Source organism: Notamacropus eugenii, chromosome 4, assembly GCF_028372415.1.
Source record: "Notamacropus eugenii isolate mMacEug1 chromosome 4, mMacEug1.pri_v2, whole genome shotgun sequence".
Taxonomy (NCBI): Eukaryota; Metazoa; Chordata; class Mammalia; order Diprotodontia; family Macropodidae; genus Notamacropus; species Notamacropus eugenii.
This window is the reverse complement of record NC_092875.1, coordinates 199,471,919-199,491,264: the sequence shown is the minus strand read 5'-3', so window position 1 is coordinate 199,491,264 and position 19,346 is coordinate 199,471,919. Positions and strand designations below refer to the sequence as shown.

Sequence of the window (19,346 nt, the reverse complement as noted above, 5' to 3'; positions counted from 1 at the left end):
GAAAGGATCTAGCTTCTAGAGTTCTGGCTGGAGCATAGCCCTAAGAAGAGAACACGAAAGATATCACACTCTGAATGGTGTGGCACCAACACAGTCCCTCTAGTATCACTGTTTCAACAAAAATATCCATCAAGGTGTAGGGAGTTATTTGGTTTGGAGGAATGAGTCTGAGTTCATGGCCATACTAATGCAGTTTAATCAAGAAGGGGTATGATGGATCTAGTCCGTGATTATATTGACATATTAGTGGAGACTAGTGGTGGGGAACGCATACAGCCAAGAAAAAAAAAAGGTGAAAATACAGAGAGACAAGTCAGAAAGTCACCTTGATGATACTCTCCTGATGATATACAGGAAATCCGGTTATATTTAGCTTCCCACAATGGGATTTAGGGTTTCCCACAAACCAAGGCTCAACCTCAAGTCTTTGGTTTATATCTCCTTGAATCCTGATTCATAAATGGATTTCTCTTTTCCTAGCAGCTGAGTCTCCTCCTCCCCTGGTACTGATGAATGCTGAATTTACAAGTATACATTAGCTCCTTGGGGGGGTCAGGCAGGTAACAGTCAGGAATGCCACTAAAAAGGGGAAAAGGACACTCTTGGGGACTTTGAGGGCGCAGAAGACATACTTTCCCTACTTCACAATTTTTTTCTTCAGGGCCAGTCCTATTTTAAGTATCAAACTGAAATCATCCCATTTTGCATAAAATAATTTAATGAATAATCATTTGGTTAGCAGTTCAATTCCATCATCATTTGGTAATTACTAAGCATACACTCAAGCTGTGTGTCATGTACTGTATTTCCATGGATTAATTCAATAATAGCATCTTCCTGAAATAGTCTGATTATGTATTAGACATATTTTTATTTTGTTTAATGCATTTATAAATCTTCTACTCAGAGACTATTAGAGGAGATAAAAGTGGAAAAGGCAGCACAAAAACCATCAACAAGAGCACGAGGTCAGAAACATCCCTATTAAAGATAATGATATCATTTTACAGAAATGCTAATTCCCAATGAGTGTCTAAACCATATGAATAAAGGTCCAAGTTGTCCAGACTGCTACAAAAGAGAATCACTTGTTGGAAAAGGATGATTCTAAGCCACAGTGACATGAGAGGCTAATGATTAGCACACTAGAGTTTCTTAGGGCACTACTGTGCTCTGCACATGGAAATATGATGTTTCTAAACCAACCTCTTAGTGAGATCTGAGCACAACCACTTATGCAATGGGTACACATCTTTTATATTCATATTTTCCAGTTTAAATTTCATTTCTGAATTTGATGCCCCAAAGATAAAGAATGCATCATAGTAAAAAAAAAAAAACAGTATAACTTCGTAGGTATGTATGTATGCATGCATGTACATATGCACATATGTTTGCTTGTATGTATGTGCAGGCTATCAAACAAATACACATTCATTTGGAAAGGTTACATCAAATAACTTGATACAAATTACACGTAAAGACTGAATATTTAATTTTAAGTTATTATTGTTAATCAATAGCTGTACTATTAACTTATCTAAGAAAAAAAAAACAACCCTGCCTTAATTGTGTGAAAATTTGTGGCTAACTTTGACACTGTGTCACTAATCTTGCTGCCTATTCGAAAATGTTCATTACAGTCATGCAACTGAATGGGCCTTAGGACCCCCAAAACATCAGGCTGCGGGCAAGTGACAATTTGGTTAGAAATAAAGCTATTACTTTTAGCCCCGGTACTGATTTTTATTAATGACTTCTGAATCAGTCATCTCATATAGTACTTTAGCATTGATGTGAAGACTCCTCGAGGCTGATCCTCTCAATCTGTCATCTCTAAGATCTGGATAACTCTCTCCTTCCCTTCTGCACCTCTTAAAAAAATCTGTCTCAGTTCAACTCAATACTGACTAAATGCCTTGGGTTACAGCTACTGCTTTCTAAAACTAAAGATTTGTGTTCCTAGCTCTGAGTCTTCTGCTCATTCAACACTTGGAAATATCAGGTTCAACATTCTGTGCAAACTTTAACCTCTTGCTTTGAATACACAAATTTCACTGCTGCCATGAGACAAGAGTTCCAAGCTCTTCCTTTCTTACTCTCCCTTATCCCTGAGCCAATATGGCAAGACAAAGGTTTCCTAATATGGGGAGATCCAGACCTCATTCTGTAAGTTTTGTGCTCAGTCTAATGGACTCTTTACACATGGTAAAAAAAAATAAAAAAAAATAAATGTGTGTGTGTGTGTGTGTGTGTGTATATATATATATATATACATATATATATATACATGCTCATAAATTCTATAAGCTAGGTAGTTTATTCCAAGATACTGTCAAACATTGGTTAAGAAATGAACATATTCAAATTTCCCCTTGGAATACATAAATTTTAACTGTAATTATCAGTAATTAAAGTCATTCTTGATAAGTGTGGTTTTTTTTGACTGCTATAAACTCACTTGGAATCCATTTTAGTTACTTTCTTGGTAAAAAATTCATCTACACCTTCATCCACTCTTCCCATAAGGCCATTCTGTTCACCATCCTGGGGAGCAGGGGTAGCAGCACAGACCTGAAAAAGCAAAAATAGCTTCTTGTGAAACACTTTCTTTAGCTCAAGACATACAGGTGATAGACCATGATAAAATCAAGTGCCAAGCTCATGCTTCACACAGATAACCCACATACCAAATTCTGCTCACTGTTAACTTTATGGGGGCCAGTGGTAATGTTCTATATGACTGTGTCACACAAATAAGCTGAGGGTCCTGAGGGAAATATATGCTTGTTAGTTGTGTTGGGCACAAAGACAAAGGGCCAAATGTTAATATCTGGCAAAATATTATGAATATAAAAAAAAAAACATGAAGAGCAGAGGGAAAACAGCTTTGCTTTTTTTGTTTTGGGGTGGTGGGCATTATACTCATTGGCAAACAGTTCTTGAACTACAGAGAAGCAACTTGGCTCAATAAGATAAGTCTTTCAGTCAATAAACATTTATTAAGCAGGTACTATGTTCCAGACTCTGGGCTCAGTGATCAGGACACAAATAAAGACAAAGGACAGTTTCTGTCCTCAAGAAGCTCCTAATCTAATGAGGCAGACATTAAGCAAATATACACAAGCTACAAACAGGAAATATTTGAGTGAAGAAATGCACTACAATTAAGAGGGATTAGAATGTCCTCCTGTAGAAGATGGGATTTATAGGAAGTCAGTAGGTGGAGATGAGGACAGAGAGCATTCCAGGCATGGGGAATAGCATGAGAAAATCCCAGAGCTAAGAGATGAAGTCTGTGGAACAGCAAGGAGATCAGTGTTCCTGGAACAAAAAGTACATGGAGGGGAGTAATAAGTAATAAGACTAGATGGATGGAGCAATGGGGCTAGGTTATGAAGGGTTATGATGCCAAATAGAGGATTTTGTATTTGATCCTGGAGGTGATAGGGGGCCATGGAGCTTACTGATTAGTGGGGTGACACAGCTGGACTTATGCTTTAGGAAAATCACTTTGGGGGCTGAATGGAGGATGGACTGGAGTAAGGAGAGCCTTGAGGCAAGCAACCTCATCAGCCAGTCATTGAGATAATCCAGATGTTAGGTTATGAGGCCCAGCACCAGAATGGTGGCAGTGTCAGAGGAAAGAAAGGGACATATTCAAGAGATGTTGCAAAGCTGAAATCTATCACCCTTGGTAACAGATTGGATATGGGGGATGAGATGTAATCAAGAGTCAAAGATGGCACCTAGGTTGTGTGTGGGCCTCTGGGAGTATGATGTTGCCTTCTATAGCCATAGCAAAAATAGAAGTGGTGGGATTTAAGAGGACAGATAAAGAGTCTGATTTGGAAACATTGAGTTCAAGATGTCTACTGGACATCCTTTTTGAGATGTCTAAAAGGCAGCTGAAGATCTGAGACTGGAGTTCAGCAAAGAGGTTAGGACAGGATAGGTAGACTTAAGAATCATTAGCATAGAGTTTTTAGTTAAAATCCATAGGAGCTGATGAAATGACCACATGAAGTAGTATAAAGGGAGAAGAGAAGAGGGCTTGGACAGAACCCTGGGGAATACCTATAGTTAGAGGGTGTGAGGACTCAGCAAAGGATAATGTGCATTATGTAGGGACAAGACCATTAAGTGGTTTTAAACAATGATCTATTTAATTCACCTGGATATCTATTTGAAAAGGAACTTAAGGGTTTTATTGCACCTTCATGAATCACGAGAAAGTAACCTGACAACCAAAAGCAAAGAACAACCTGAAACAGAGATAATCATCTCTAAGGTCCCTTTCCAGCTCCAACTTCTATAGTTCCATGATACCATGTTGCAATAAAGAAAGGATAAACTTCTGTATAGCAAATATAACCTGGACAATTTCATATTTGGATAAAGAAAAGATATTCACCAAAAATTTTCATATGTTTAAAATTTAATTTTAAAAGTTATTTTTTCACACAATTATTTTCATCAGAAAAAATGCTAATTTAAAATGTCATAAAATGATATGGAAAAATTTAATATACTATGTTTATTGTCTAGTATCTCTTCCATAATTAGCAACCTAGTCAGGGAAGAAACACATTATCTACACACCCAATATCTACTTTTTTCCCTCTACAGAAGAATGACAACTATCAAGAAAAGACTCTTTGCAGGGTTTAACAACATCCCAGATGGAAGGACACAAAGATATACAAATCTCTTTTCTTTTATTTGCTAGTCATGTATGTTTTAGAAACAGAATGAATCTCAGAGATCCTCCAGTTCAATTTCCTCATTTCAGAAATAAGAGTCCTGAGGCTTACAGAGTTTCAGTGATTTGCTCATTGACATAACTAATTTGTGGCAGTCAGGATTAGAACCCAGACAGATCTCTTACCTACCAAAGTGCTCTTTCCTCTCTCTTGTACTGAATCCCTCTCTTATGGGGAAGAAGAAACTTTTGTTCTTGGAGGAACGTTTTTTTTTTCCACGCAAAAAATAATGTGTTCTGTCATTACCATGAAAGACAAAGTCTTAGGATTACTGGGGAGGTAGATGGTACTTATTCCATCATCTTACCTTATCTTATTATTATCTATTTCCACTGCAAACTTGCCAGGCAGTCAGTGCCAAGGCTGGCTGGCCACAATGGGTTACGTTCATTCAGTTTTAGCCAGAGGATTCTGGAGCAATAATATCCACACGGTGTCAACTTACCAGAACTGCCAACAGGCACGGTATCTATGAGGAAGAAGTCTCTAGAGAGCTAGCTTTTACAAACCTAAATGGATAACATGATTATAATTCAACAAACCTTTACTTAGCACTACTACGTGTAAAGGCAGCTAGTGGCAAAGTGAATAGGGTACCAGTCAGGAAGGCTCATCTTGTGGTCCTTCTGACTCCAGGGCTAGTGCTCTATCCACTGCACCACTTCTCTGCCCCATATTTATATAATGTTTTAAAGTTTCCATTACGGTTTCTTCATAATAGCTCTATGAGGTAAACAGTATTCTCTCCATTTTACAAATGAGGAAACTGAAGCTTAGAGATGTTAAGTGACTGGTCTACTGTCACAGGTCTGTTAACTATCTGACACAGGATTTAACTCAGCTTTCTTGACTCCAAGGCTCCCAGTCCTCCAACCATGCCATGCTGCCTCAATACCAGCTGAATGCTTCAGAAAGGTCAAGGTGAAGGTGAACAGAGAAAAGACTGTATGACTTAGCATTTAGTAGGTTATTGGAGATTTTGAGAGAACAGCTTCAGAGTCAGAAGGGGATGACTTCAGGAAAATGTGGGAAGATTTATATGAGCAGATGCCAAGTAAAGAGAGCACAAGTAGCAATACTGTTACTGTAATGATAACCTACTGTGATGAAAGACTTAGCTTCTCTGATCAATACAATGATCCACAACAATTCTATAGGTCTCATGATGAAAAATTCTATCCACTGCCAGAGAGAAGTGATGAACTCTGAGTATAGATTGAAGCACAATTTTTTCACTTCCTTGTCTTTATTTTCTTTTTTTGGCAATACAAATGATATGGAAATATGTTTTGCATGGCTTCATATTACAATGAGTATCATATTTCTTGTCTTCTCAATGAGCAGGGGAGAAGGTGGAAGAAGGGAGAGATTTTAGAATTGAAACTAAAAATTGAAAAAGATAGTCTTGCTTCAAAAAAAAAGAAAAAGAAAAGAAATTGGACTCAGTAACTAGATCGTGAGGGACTGAGGAAGAAGGAAGTATCATTTCCAGAGATGGTGAATAAACACACATTACTCTAGGAATTTAGTACTGAAAGTGGGGGAGATACGGAAGTATAACTTATGGGGATGGCAGAGTCCTAGGGGGGATTAAGTGGGGTATTGGGGTTTTTTTGTTTTTAAAGAAGCAGAAAATTTAAACCTTTCGATAGACAATAGGAAACAAAGTAATTTTCAGAAAGAGAATGAACATGAGAAAGAGATGAGAAATGAGGGAAACTTTTGGAAATGATGAGATGAGATACTTATCAAAGAAGTAAAAGCAAGGAAGAGGTCCACATTATCCTACGGCACTGAAGCAAAGGAAGAGAGAACAAATGAAGACATGGTTCTGGGATGTAGAAGTAGGGAGACAAGAGAGAACTCAGGAGGACTATTCTCAACATTTCCAGCAAAATGGGAAATGAGGTCTCTTCCTAGAAAGGAGGTACAGGTAAGGGCGTTGTTGGATATGGAAGAGGGGAATGGGGTAGAGGGTCAGAGATTAATAAAAAGCATTGCTACAAAGCAAGATGGACCTCACTTATGCTGAGAGAGGATGAATTTGTAATGACCCAGTCAGAATGTTTTCATGGCCTTTTCTAGAAGAGCACTCAGAAGCTTGAGAATAGATGGAAAAAAGGTAAACGGTAGGAAAAAGCTGAGGGAAGATCACTAGGAAGGACATGAACAGAGTAGAGGCCAATCATTCAAGAACAAAGGATGATGACTTACTGAATTGATTGGCTATTAAGTCAAGAATGGGAAATGATCCCCAGAAGAAGAATGCTATAGACTGGCAATACTGGGAGATATTAAGAAACCAGAGGTTGAGGTAAGGAGGAAAAGGAGGTTCAGAGGATTAAGACAATTCTTAATTCTCAAATAAGAATATTTGTAAAGCATTTAGCACATAGTAGGGGCTTAATGAATACTTACTTCCTTTCCTATTTCCAAAGCAACTCAATTCCATTAAGCAAACATTTGTTAAGTGTCAATATGAAGCAGGTCCTACCCTCAAGGAGCTTTGATTCAAGTGGGGAAATAGCACCTATACACAGATAAGACACATGGTAATTTGAGGAGAGAGAATTAACAACTGGGCAGTGGATCCTTGAAAAAGGGATTCTGAATGGCAGAAATAGGAAGAGATTACATTTCAGGGATGAGGATGGCTACTGTGTAAATTCAGAGGAAGTACGAGATAGAATTCAGGGAAAGCTGGAATTGCAATTTGAGTAAAACAGAATATGAAAGGGAGTACTGTCAGGTACGACTAGAAAGATTAGGTTAGATCTGGACTGTGGGGAACCTTAAATGTTTGGCTGAAGAGTGAGGATTTTACCCTAAAGGTAAAGGGTAGTGACTGAAGGCTTTTGGGTCTGGGAATGACATGGTCATATTTATTATGCTTTGAAAAGATTATTTTGGCAGTTTGGTAGAGAAGTTTGGAGAGCAAAGAACCCAGAAGTCAGTAATTCAATTAGGAGCCCTTTATAGTAAATGAGGTGAGGAGGGACTGAACTAAAGTTATCATTTATGTGAGTAGAGAAAAGGAAGGGTATATGAGAGATATTATGGAAGTAGAACTAATGAGATTGATTGTGTAGGTTGATGAAAGATGAAAACATCAATGACACCTGAGGCTGTGAGCCTGGGTGAGAGGTAAGGTAGTAGCGCCTTCAAAAAAAAACACCATAGAAGCTTAGAGAAAAGGCAGGGGGAAAGTAAAAAATTCTGGTTTAGACACGTTTAGATCCTTTCAGATGTTCAGCAGGAAGTTGGTGATGCAGAACTATTATATGGAAGAAAAAGGGCAGGGTTAGGCATGTCTATTTGGAAGTGACCTGCATAGACACAGTAACTGAACTCAACAGGAGAGATAGGACAGCCAGCTGAGATCAGAAAGGGGAGTTTCAGCCAATGTCACAAGAACTCTGAGAATATTTCCAAAGTGCTCCTGAACCAAGAAACTGCCACAATTTACTTCAAAACAGAACAACAGAACAACTCTGCAGAACCTATATTCTGCAGCCTAATTACCAATCTTTTTATGGACCACAGATCTAAGTGCAGGGAAACTAAAGTCCTTTCATGAACAAATTAGAGTTTTAATAGTATTTCCGAGGGAAGGAGACAAAGAGAAACTAATTATCTGGAAACATACTATAATGCTGGTTATTATCTTTTCACCATGAGTGATAACAGCTCACTTCACACTTTTAAAAAAATAAACTCTAAGTGGTCCCCAAAAAGGTATCTTTCAAATAAATCAAACTAACTTTAAGAAAGCATTTTTTTTCCAGTTCTACCAGTGGCATTGAGGTTCAGACAGAAGGGGTGAGATGGGTTGAAGATCCTGCAAATTACCAGTTATCTGCAAGGAGATTATGTGCTGTATTAATAACCTGAAATGATACAGGGTCTCTTCCACTTCTAAGCCAAGAGTTCTAAACTTTTTTTGTGTCATAGCTCTCTCTGACAATTTGGTGAAGTCTATGCATAAAATGCACACTATTACAAAGGAAAACAATGACACTGAAATAGTTGCCAAAATATACATTTTTAAATAAATTCATGGACCCTAAATTAAGAACCCATTCAATGTAGATCAACAAAAGCAGAGCCAGACAAAGAGGGTCATGGTTGGATACTGAAAGGGGAAGTGGGATTTTTGCACATTTGTGTGTTTTTTCTGATATTATAAAGTGAAACATAAATGACTTGTTCTTTAATATTTAGCAAACCTTTTCACTCCTGAACATCAAAGGGCAACTCTAGGCATGGTTTTTGTGTCTCCAGAGATTCAATTTGTTCTCAGGCTTTCTATCTTGGTTCTAACTTGCTCTAAGTTTTATATCCCTCAGTTTTTAAAAGGTGTCTAGTTATGTTAATTTGGTGTGGATCTTACTGTGGGCCACTCCATCTCTATCCTAGCTAACCCCTACATCTTAACTTTGTGAAATATCTTATTCATATCCCATGCCAGAGGTGAGAAAAAAGAAGAAAAGAAGAGATGGTGCCTCAGCAGTTACCAGAGGAACTTACCGCTGTTTGGGTAGGTTGCTGTTTTTTATTCCTTTTTGGCCTTAACTTGGTGAAATGCTCCAGCTTCTTCCCTTCCTCAGATGGCAGCTCTGAGATGAATCCGGAGGCCCTCTTCTCCTGTCTGATGGATGGGAAAGGTGGGTCCTCTATGTGAATTGGAACTTCTTCTAGTGCCTTATCAAGATCAAACTCCATTTCTTAAAGGAAGCAACAAAAGAGTGAACATCACATAGAGTAATGCCTAAAGATCAGAGGGCAGCTAGGTGGTTCAGTGGATAGAGTGCAAGGCCTGGAGTCTGGAACATTTATCTTCTTGAGTTCAAATGTGTCCTCAGACACTTACTAGCTATGTGACCCTGGGCAAGTCACGTAATTCTGTCTGCCTCAGTTTCTCATCTGTAAAATGAGCTAGAGAAGGCAATGCAAACCACTCCAGTATCTATGCCAAGAAAACCCCAAATGGGACAAAAAAGAGTCAGAAGTGACTGAAATAACAGAAGAACAAAGACACGAAGTACTTATGATTCATGTCCATACATTCAGCAAACATTTATTAAGCACCAACTGTGTTCAAGGCACTGTGGTAGCTGTTATGTTGACATAAGGAAACATCTATTTGTTGATAATAGGGGTGGTAATGACAGCTAAAGCCTTGTAATTTAATGCCAGGCAAATCACTTTGCCCGTCTTTTGTTCCTCAATATTCCCCATCTATAAAACAGGGACATGTAAGACGTGTCATGAGGAAGAGCATATTTCTGTTTATGAGGTAGTTTGAATAATTTGGGTCTAAGGTCTGTAGAAATAAGAAGTAGGCACTGTTATAGTATAATAAGGATTAACTTACCAAAGGCCCTGGAAACAGGTCGGAGCATTCTACTATGGATACTTTTCCTTTTAGATTTAGGAGTCATCTAGCAACCAAAGGGGAAAAAAAGCAATTAGTAATCATGGAAAAATTACCCCACTACCTTTAGAAATATTTACCAGTAAGTTTTACTCTAACTAGAAAGTTTATTTGTTTCCTCTGGAAATGTCTGAGAAACTTTGCTTCAACTGAAAGAATTATTCCATGTTTGAGAAAAGTAACACTTTTTCAAATTAGTCCAATTTTCTCCCCAAACTTTGCAGTAGAGTGCACAACTATATTTGTGCTATTAGTTCACAACCAGAACTGAAGCCTTTTACTATGTCTTTGCAAATATTATTTATCAGTGAGATGCATCCTTTTTATTCTAAGCTATGTACAAGATTAAAGACAACAGAATGAATTGCTAGGAATTCAAGACAAAGCCATTTACTAACAGTTTATCACAGGAGCAAATGAATAAATTCAGCTTAATCACAGGATCACACATCTTGAACTAAAAAATGCCTCAGATCATGTAACCTAACTCCCTCATTATACAGATGAGGAAACAGAGTATGTTGATAAAAACCTTTACATATCTAACCTTTCTCAATTCTGCCTCGACTTTTCTTTTGCATTTCTCCTCATTCTTCTTTAGTTATAACATAACCAAATGAAATTCTTCTAGAATTACATAGCCTATATGTGCTGTCATGCTCAATATATTGCTGTAATTCCTAGTCCTTTTATCACAGACCATAAAAAAACACTTTTTTTTTACTACAAGCATTTTTCTCTTTAACTGAAAAATTTTAGCATTGGGTTCTTAACACATTGTTAACTCTTAGTCATAAAGAGCTACCTAGTCAGTCTCACCAAAAGAGTGATAGTGGAAGACAAGCTGAAGAACCTCCCTAAGGTGCAAGGGTGAGTTCATGGTTGTCGTCGTCATCATTATCATCATCAGTAAAATATAGAATCATTAAACTTCGAGCTGGAAGGAACCTCTGAGACCATCATCAACTCCCTTATACAGGTGAAGAAATTGGGGCCTAGACTAATTAAATGATTTGCCCAAGGTCACATAGCTAAGTGATAGAGATGGTAAAAATCCAGTAAAAAATAAAACCATCTTAATTGAATGATATTGTCATTGAATAAACGGGCAACCACCAAACACAGGTTTGATGTAAACAGCTTTATAGTTTCAAAAACATAGCTAGCTTTTTTTTTAACTTGGTGCTAATATTTATTTGAAAGAAAGGTGGGGGAGGGGAAAGAAATGATCATTTTTAGATCTAAATTGGTCAGCTTCGCAGACAATAGTAAACCTGGCTGTTTTGGTTGCTATTCTGTTGAAATATGTTTATGTGATACCAAATTAAAACATTTATTTGTAAAGAAAAATTTTTGTGGTTCTGTAAAAGCATCATTACCTTAAGACTGGCTATGAGAGGCAACCATTTTGATTATCATTCCCAATCCCCTAAAACTTTGGCTTGGCATAAATATATTCTACAGTTAGACTTCAGAGATTAGTAGCCCAACTACTACCATCTCTACAACTCAGGTCCCCCCAAGCACTTTGTCTTCAATAGAAACTAATTCACAAGATTAATGCCTTGAAATAGTTCATATGCAATATCCCTGCGTAAAGCTGTAACAAGCCAATGTCAACAACAGTCTTTCTAGTGTCTCGAATGTATCCTATACTTTAAGGCATCCATGATTATTTCTCCCAACAGAAATCCTTGCAGTTGACTAGAAGAAGGCAGAGTACATAACAGCCCAGTGACCACTTCTTGAGACTCAAGAATGAATAAGGATGGACACTGAGAAAAATCAGACTCTAACAAAATTCAAGATTTAGTCCAAGGGTGGACAGGCTTCTGATGCTAATCCTACTTTTGTTTGTCACTGTTGGTGCTGCTGTTTTGGAGAGGCTGTGATGGTCGTAGAAAAACGTAGAATTGCTAGACAAGGTCCTCAGGGCTGGCATATGGGAGAAGGACCTGGTACTACTGTCTTTATTGGTATAGCCTGATAAAATGAATAATGAACTTATAAAAAAGTTCCACAGGAAAAAATAACTTAAGAACCATGAAGCTTCATTTAAATGTCATCAAGTTATGCATATACACAATTCTCTCTTTATATAAATGGATCTCTGATAAAGTGATTTTTACATAATGTGAATTTGCCCCTACCTGCTTCTCTTAGCCTGTATAATGAAGGCATACACAAAACAATACCTTTATGCAAGTCATAAAATGTACCAAAATGCAGACATATTAAATACTGTACCATGATAATAAACAATTATGCAAGGAAAAGTAAAGCTAATAATAAAGTATACATAGTACTGAACAGCAGAGTTAACAGAGATGAGCAGTATAATGTCCCTTCCCCACCCACTGCACCCAGCCTTTATCATTGGTTGGTTGGATGTGGAACTTTTTTTTTTAAATGAATCTATCAAGAGATGTTTGGACAGCAGCCTTCTTTTGTTCCTTGTATGTCTTGTGACAGCAAGCAACATTATCCTCAATTAGTCTTTGAACTTTAAAAAATCTTGATGTATTTGGATCTACCTTTTCAATATGTGAAAAAATTCACTCAAGTGATGAAACATTTCTGCCAATGGTTTTGTTGTGAACCTTTTTGTTTCTATCTCAGGTTCTGAAGCTTCCCTTTTCTTCTTCTGCAATCTTTGAAGCTAGCAGCTCAATTAGATTGTCATTTGACAGTTCTTTACCATGAGACTAAATCAACTCCTCCACATCATTCCCATCCACTTCTAACTCCAATTCTTGTGCTAATTTTACAATCTTCTTCCAAAGTTTTATCTCAGTCAAATACATCAGGATCACAATTTTCTGCATATTCTCTTCACACATGTTTCTGTTACATCTTCATGCTTTAGCAACATTCCACACTGTATGGCAAATATTATAGGACTTTCAGAAACTGCTTAAGTCAACTGCCTTGGCAAATGTAGTGTGTGAGTATTACACCTTGAAATTTGCAATAACTCTCATATCCATACGTTGTAACAAAAATGCATTGCTAAGGGGATAGTACGCCACTTCAGACATTTTCATTAAAATCATTCAGATGGGAAGTCCAAAATAAGTAGAATCTTGAAAGAAATGTCATCATCATCACAAAACTTCTTTAAGATTTCAGGAAGGAAGCAGTGCAAAAGCCACTGTTCAACGATGATAAGGGTTTTCCATGCTCAGGGATTTTTTGAGTGGTGCACAAAAACAGATTTTAAATTGTGATTTCCTCCAAGCAGAAGAGTAACAGTAGTTTTCAAAGCTCTATGACCTAGCATAGCCTTTTCCTCCACCAAGGAGTAGGTTCTAGATGGCATTCTTTGACAAAATAGTCCAGTTTCATCAACATTAAAGATTTGGTCTGGTAAGAAGGAACTATTAATTAATTAATTTATTTATTGCAGGAACTATGGAAACTTCTTTCCTGCTTTAATATATGCACTAGAAATCTCTCCAGACACATGCACATTATGAAATCCTGCAGGATTTTTAGATGGTGTAAATCAACCACTGCTTTCTATAAAGTACCTGTGTTCTTTCAGGGTACTCAGGGTGCTTCACCTTTAAAAGTGCTTTGCATAAGGAATTTATGTAATTTTTCTTGGATTGCAGATTTTGTAAAGTTAAATTTGCATAATGCAAATGTACGTAAAGCAGAACTGTCTATATAAACTCTATATGCCAAATATAGAAACTCTCCTATTTGAAAACAGATCTGCTCCTCCCTTAAATAGTCCTACCCAATTCTATAACAAATCTTTAAGATTATTCAGTATCATTAGGAAAATGATTCTGTTCTGATCTTACAAATTAAGAAGAAAAAGAAATCTCTGCTCATATAGTACATATTTTGGCCATCTTTATCTTCCCAATTTCACAAAGTTAAATTCTTGAAGACCAAATGAGACAAGTCTCATTATTTTGCTTTATTGTATTCCTTACAGGAACTGGTAACAACATCACATCTGTGTCCTTCACAAGCATTTTCCAAAACAGTATGACATTTCAGTGGATTTTAAAGAACCCTTCATAATTTTTTTTCTCAATTTGTCAGAGACAACTTTCCATTTGCAAAAGGATAAATTAACATTTCGGTAAATAGATTAATATTTTCATGGAAGAATGTGACTTTTCAATTGGCCCCAAACTTACTGCGTTTTAAAAAGCTCAGATTGTTTTTAGTTCACTATTGGTAAATAAGATCTCATTTTCCACATATTTTTCCTATCTGGGATTGTTTTTTATCCTACCTGAAAGAATTATAAAAGATACTAATTTCTAAAATGGTCCCATTACAATCAACCATGCAAACTTCGCAGTCATAAAAATCCTGGAACAGAAGTATAAACAGGAAGTATGGGTATTGACAAAGATAGCCTTTCAGGATCAGATCTATAACTGTTCCTGAGCTACCATTTTATTTTGACCTCCTGCTTTTGCAGATTAATTATATCTGGGATGAAATTTTGACTTCATAATTTTCTCCACATCATTTATCCACTGCCCTATCTATGACAACCTAAGGGTCATCCCTGTCCACTGTATCTATCTATCCCTTGAATCTGTTCATCCTTGTTGGTCCTTTGTCTATAAAGCTTCAATTCTGGAACCCCTGGTGAGTAGGCTATAAACTGATTGCACGTACATAAAAGCGATCAGCCATCTAAACCTCACAGATACAGCACTCATATGGACTTCTTAAAACACGTACATATAAACACTACTCGGTGCCAGTTAAAATTTTGGACTTCAAGAACGTTTGCTTCAAAGGCAATAATTGATCCCAAACAAGCAACAATAAATCACACCTTTAGTAGGGCAAATAGAAAGACTTCTTTCTCAACCTATCACAGCAACATGCCACTAGGTATCCTCTATCACCATGAGAGAATCAACTAGGGAAGTTCCCTATTCAGAGATAAGTTTGGCCCAAATGCTGGAGACCCTTACTGTAAATTGCTGAGTGCCACTGTTTGCTTCATCTAATTTTTGTGACAGAATTTAAATCATTTAACCTACAGTTTAATACACATTAATATCTTATTTTGGTTAGGCAATATGGGCTAAGTGTGGCAAGTATTAAGTGTCTGAGGCTAGATTTGAACTCAGGTCCTCCTGACTCCAGGGCCAGTGCTCCATCCACTGTGCCACCTAGCTGCCCCATTAATGCCTATTTTAAACATGAATCATAATAACTAATGTAGAAATCCAACATATAAACCAAACCCAGGGCATATTTCTGTTATATCAAGTTTTCAGTCTCTATTTCCTAAAGTCATATACCAGTTAGGCTGAAAATACTCAGAACAGTTTAAAACACTGCCCACTTCAAATTTTTATACCCCCAAACTCTATGTAAACTTTACCAAGTTTATACAATGTATGAAAAAAACAAACAATTCTCTCACTTCAAACCTAAAACAATAAATACATAAATAAATTTCTCTCAGAGATTTCTTATGAATCGTTGTCAGGTAAGGAAAAGGTGTACAAAAATATTTCTAATGCAGGAAATTAATCACAACGCCAACTTTCCACAAATTTGGGTTTGCTATGATAGACAAAAAGAAAATCTAAAGAAAAACTGGCAAATTTAAACAAACCTGTCATTTTGTGACAAATAAAGCTGAATGCTTTTCTTTCTTTTTAAACCTGAGTGATATTTTGTTTGTACCTTTTTCACCAAAATTCTCTGCTTGCTTTCAGGCATATGGCTGGGGATATTTTAAATTCATCAGCTGTTAGGCTGGTTGAACTTTCTTGTAAAATCCAATCTTGTCTCTAAATTGCTGCCTATTTCATTCAGTAACTGCGGATGGATGACAATCTAGTCTCCTGGGAGACTAGCAAAGGAGCACAGAAGCAAATGGAGCACGAGAATGTAAACAAGTAGGGCCAGAAACTGCAAGGCTACCAAAAAAATACTTACACTTGTACAGCAGAGAGTCTCCATGCAGCAAAAAGAAAGAAAAAAAAAAGAATATGAATGGAAGGGAGAAAAAGCAACAGCAGTTTTCAGAAAAAAGGAGAGAGACGCACCATTCAGAAACACAAAGAAGACAGGAAAGCCAAAAATACATAAAAAATCTTAACAGAAAAGGAGGATTGCAAGAATGAAGTAAAAATTTCACTGGCTCAAAGCAGGCTAGCTACTCAGTTTTGTTTTTTTAATAATCAGAAACACAATTATCTTGAAAAATAGCAGACATTTAAGTTTAGGGAGTGCCTTTCCCTATGTGAAGAATTTCAAGGTACGATTCATCAACCCTCTCCCCACTCCTTTCCCTCCTCATCCTGCACATGTCATTAACTGCTTTCCGTGGCTGGGAAAATCAAGGACTCCAGAGATTCAAACCATCAAAGACGTAGGAAGGCCATCAGAATATCTGCATTCATGCTCTACCCTCTGGCTATGACTCAGCTGTTGACCTTGTGCAATACAACCATCTCTGGGGAGAATTGTGAAGTAGCTGGCATGTCTTTTAGGGATTCTCAAGTCTCTGCTTTCTTAGGTCTCTCTCTTCAACATTTAAGATTTAAGCCCTAGTATGCTTAGATTCTATTTCTCCTGTTAAAACCTGAACACAGAAAAGGATCTGATTTTTAGCACAGTGCTTTACACATACTGGACATTCAATAAATATTATAGTGATAAGTTGAAATAAGAGATCTCTTGATACACTGAAACAAGCAGGCAAGGATTAACTACCACAGAAGTCAGCCCTTTTTCTTTTTAAGCTCTGTATTTTAGGTTTTTCTCTCTCCTCAATGGAAGACTGATTCAGTATAATGAAAAGTACTTCAGACATAATTACGTACCTAATGGATCATTATAAGGCAAGGCAGGGAACCTTTCTACTGGTTCCAGCCCTGGTGTGACAGTGAAGAAGATTCCTCTTAACAAGATGGTGTATCCATGGCAACACTCAAATAAACTTTTACCTTTTCAACAGATCAAAAGCCATTAGTTCATTTTTTTCTTCTCTCCCTCTTTTTTCCTTCCAGTTTTAGAACCCATATGGGCAATGGCACCTTCAAAGTTACTCATTTCAGGACTTTTAGAGGAAGCTAAACATTTCAAAGAGCAAAGGACTTCTAGTGGTCAAGAGGAAGTCATCCTCATCCATTCCATCTCATTGTTTCCTGTGGAGAACTACACAGGAGTCACAGACACTATGTGGAGATGGCATAGGGGAAGAAGAGAGAAAGAAAAAATAAAAAAGATTATTTTGGAACAAAGATTAGAGAAAATAGCCAAATAGTATTGACTAGTAATTTAGCTTCATCCATAGAGAAGACACACTAATTTAACTAATCCTTACTCTCCACTGGGCAGAGTCTCAGGCCCTAGGCTCTGATAAGTGAGCTTTCTCCTTATCTAGTCTAGAATTAGACGTCTACATCATTTTCTTGCTATTTCCAAACCAAGTCTACCAATCATAGTACCTTCCCTCTATAGATTATTGGAATGCATTTGTATATACTTTGTGCATGCTATCTCCCCTAATAAGTTCCTGGAGGGAGCTGTCCTCTTTGAATGACCAATATTTAGTATAGTTCCTGAACTCTAGTAGATACTTAAAAATGCTTGTTTGCTGACTGACACCCACCCTCCTATCTTTCTATCTTCCCTTTATATGCTGTTCCATGAGAATATAAGCTCCTTGAAGGCAGGGACTATCTTGCTTGCTTATATTTAAGTATAGTGTCTAGTATTTAGTAAATGCTTAATAAATGCTTTATCATTCATCAGTTCATGTGTTAGCATTTTATACTTGAATAATCAACTAATAATGAATAATAATAGAAGGCTTGTGAAAAAGATTGATATGATCTTAATTACTGTTTTATTTTATTTTTTGGTCTAGATTGGACATTGCATCAGGGTAGGGAACTTGTGGTATAGAAATTTTCTTCATCGCTGTATATCTACAACTTAGATGTAACCATCTTAGAGAACTGCATGGAGCACTAAGACAGTAGATGACCATATTTAGTAGGTAGGACTTGTACTCAGGTGTTCTTCACTCCAAGGGTAGCTTTCTGTCTTTCCTATATTTCGGGAATACAGACTGTTAAAATACCCAACAGAGGCAGAATTATTGATGTAATTTAGAGATGTTCTCATATACTTGCATATTAGTTGTAGGATGGATACTGGAACTAATTTGCAATATTCTTTTTAAAAACTGTATTTATTTTATTCTGAACTTAAGAAAAAAAACAAACAAAGCATAACATTGCAGAATAGGACAAACACATGAAACTGTCCATCTATTATGTACAAGTTGGCATCACACTTGAAGAATCTCAAATGACAAACTGTCTACAGACAACTCCTTGGACTAGGTCTAAAAGCTTCATCTCATTCTCTTCCTTATTAAACTCTTTAAAGTTCCTCTACCAAACAACAAAGCTATGATGGACCTAAATACAAAACTTCCACTGAACTTATCAGACGTATATAGGTTTCTGGAGAAAGAGAAATGAACCAAATTTACAAATGTACAACATTTCCGTACTGAGCTTTCCTGGTCACAAACTACATAGAAAAATTTCCCTTTCAGTCTTGCTAATTACTATCTTGCCCAAGGCCAAATGAAAGGGAAAAAAAAATTAAGAGGAATAAGCATCAGTATCACTTGACCTGGAAACAGGGTAGTTTTTTGGACACATCTACTAAAAGGGAGTGGAATGGTCTGAAAAGGCATAAAATATCCCCTAATAGCTATCCCTCCTATCCTCTAATAACATTCCATTTTCTGTCCTCTTCAATTTATGCCCTGTCCTAGTCATACAGGGAATAAAACTCTATCATCCACAGAGGATTTTAAATAGGTGGGATCACATATGGTTTCCAATTGAGTGTCTTAAAAACATTTTTAATGAATTTTGAAGTGTAGGAAGGACATAGGTTTAAATTGGAAAGTGTTCTCTTTGATGGACAAGTTAAAGGTATGAGAAAATGTACTTTCTACTCACCTCTGCCTTGGAATCCCTACTTTCCTTCAGAAGTCAGAGTTTGAATATTACATCCTCAATGTATCCTTTCCTTAATGCCCCTACCACCCAATTACTAGTACTTTTCCTACCAAATTACCTCCTATTTATTTTGTAAATACTTTTATGTGAATATTTTTGTCTCTC

The 19,346-nt window shown here is 36.9% G+C and overlaps 1 protein-coding gene across 6 annotated transcripts in view; it reads right to left on the bottom strand.

The window, feature by feature from the left end:
• CARMIL1 (capping protein regulator and myosin 1 linker 1) overlaps positions 1 to 19,346 on the bottom strand; it is a 396,768-nt gene that overhangs the window by 25,201 nt on the left and 352,221 nt on the right. For all 6 annotated transcript variants that reach the window (XM_072603992.1, XM_072603993.1, XM_072603997.1 and 3 more), the window contains exons 30-32: positions 10,138 to 10,204; positions 9,291 to 9,487; positions 2,462 to 2,574 (exon numbers count right to left, since the gene is read on the bottom strand). In XM_072603992.1, the coding sequence (XP_072460093.1) occupies positions 2,462 to 2,574; positions 9,291 to 9,487; positions 10,138 to 10,204 (377 nt within the window). The remainder of the gene's footprint in view (positions 1 to 2,461; positions 2,575 to 9,290; positions 9,488 to 10,137; positions 10,205 to 19,346) is intronic.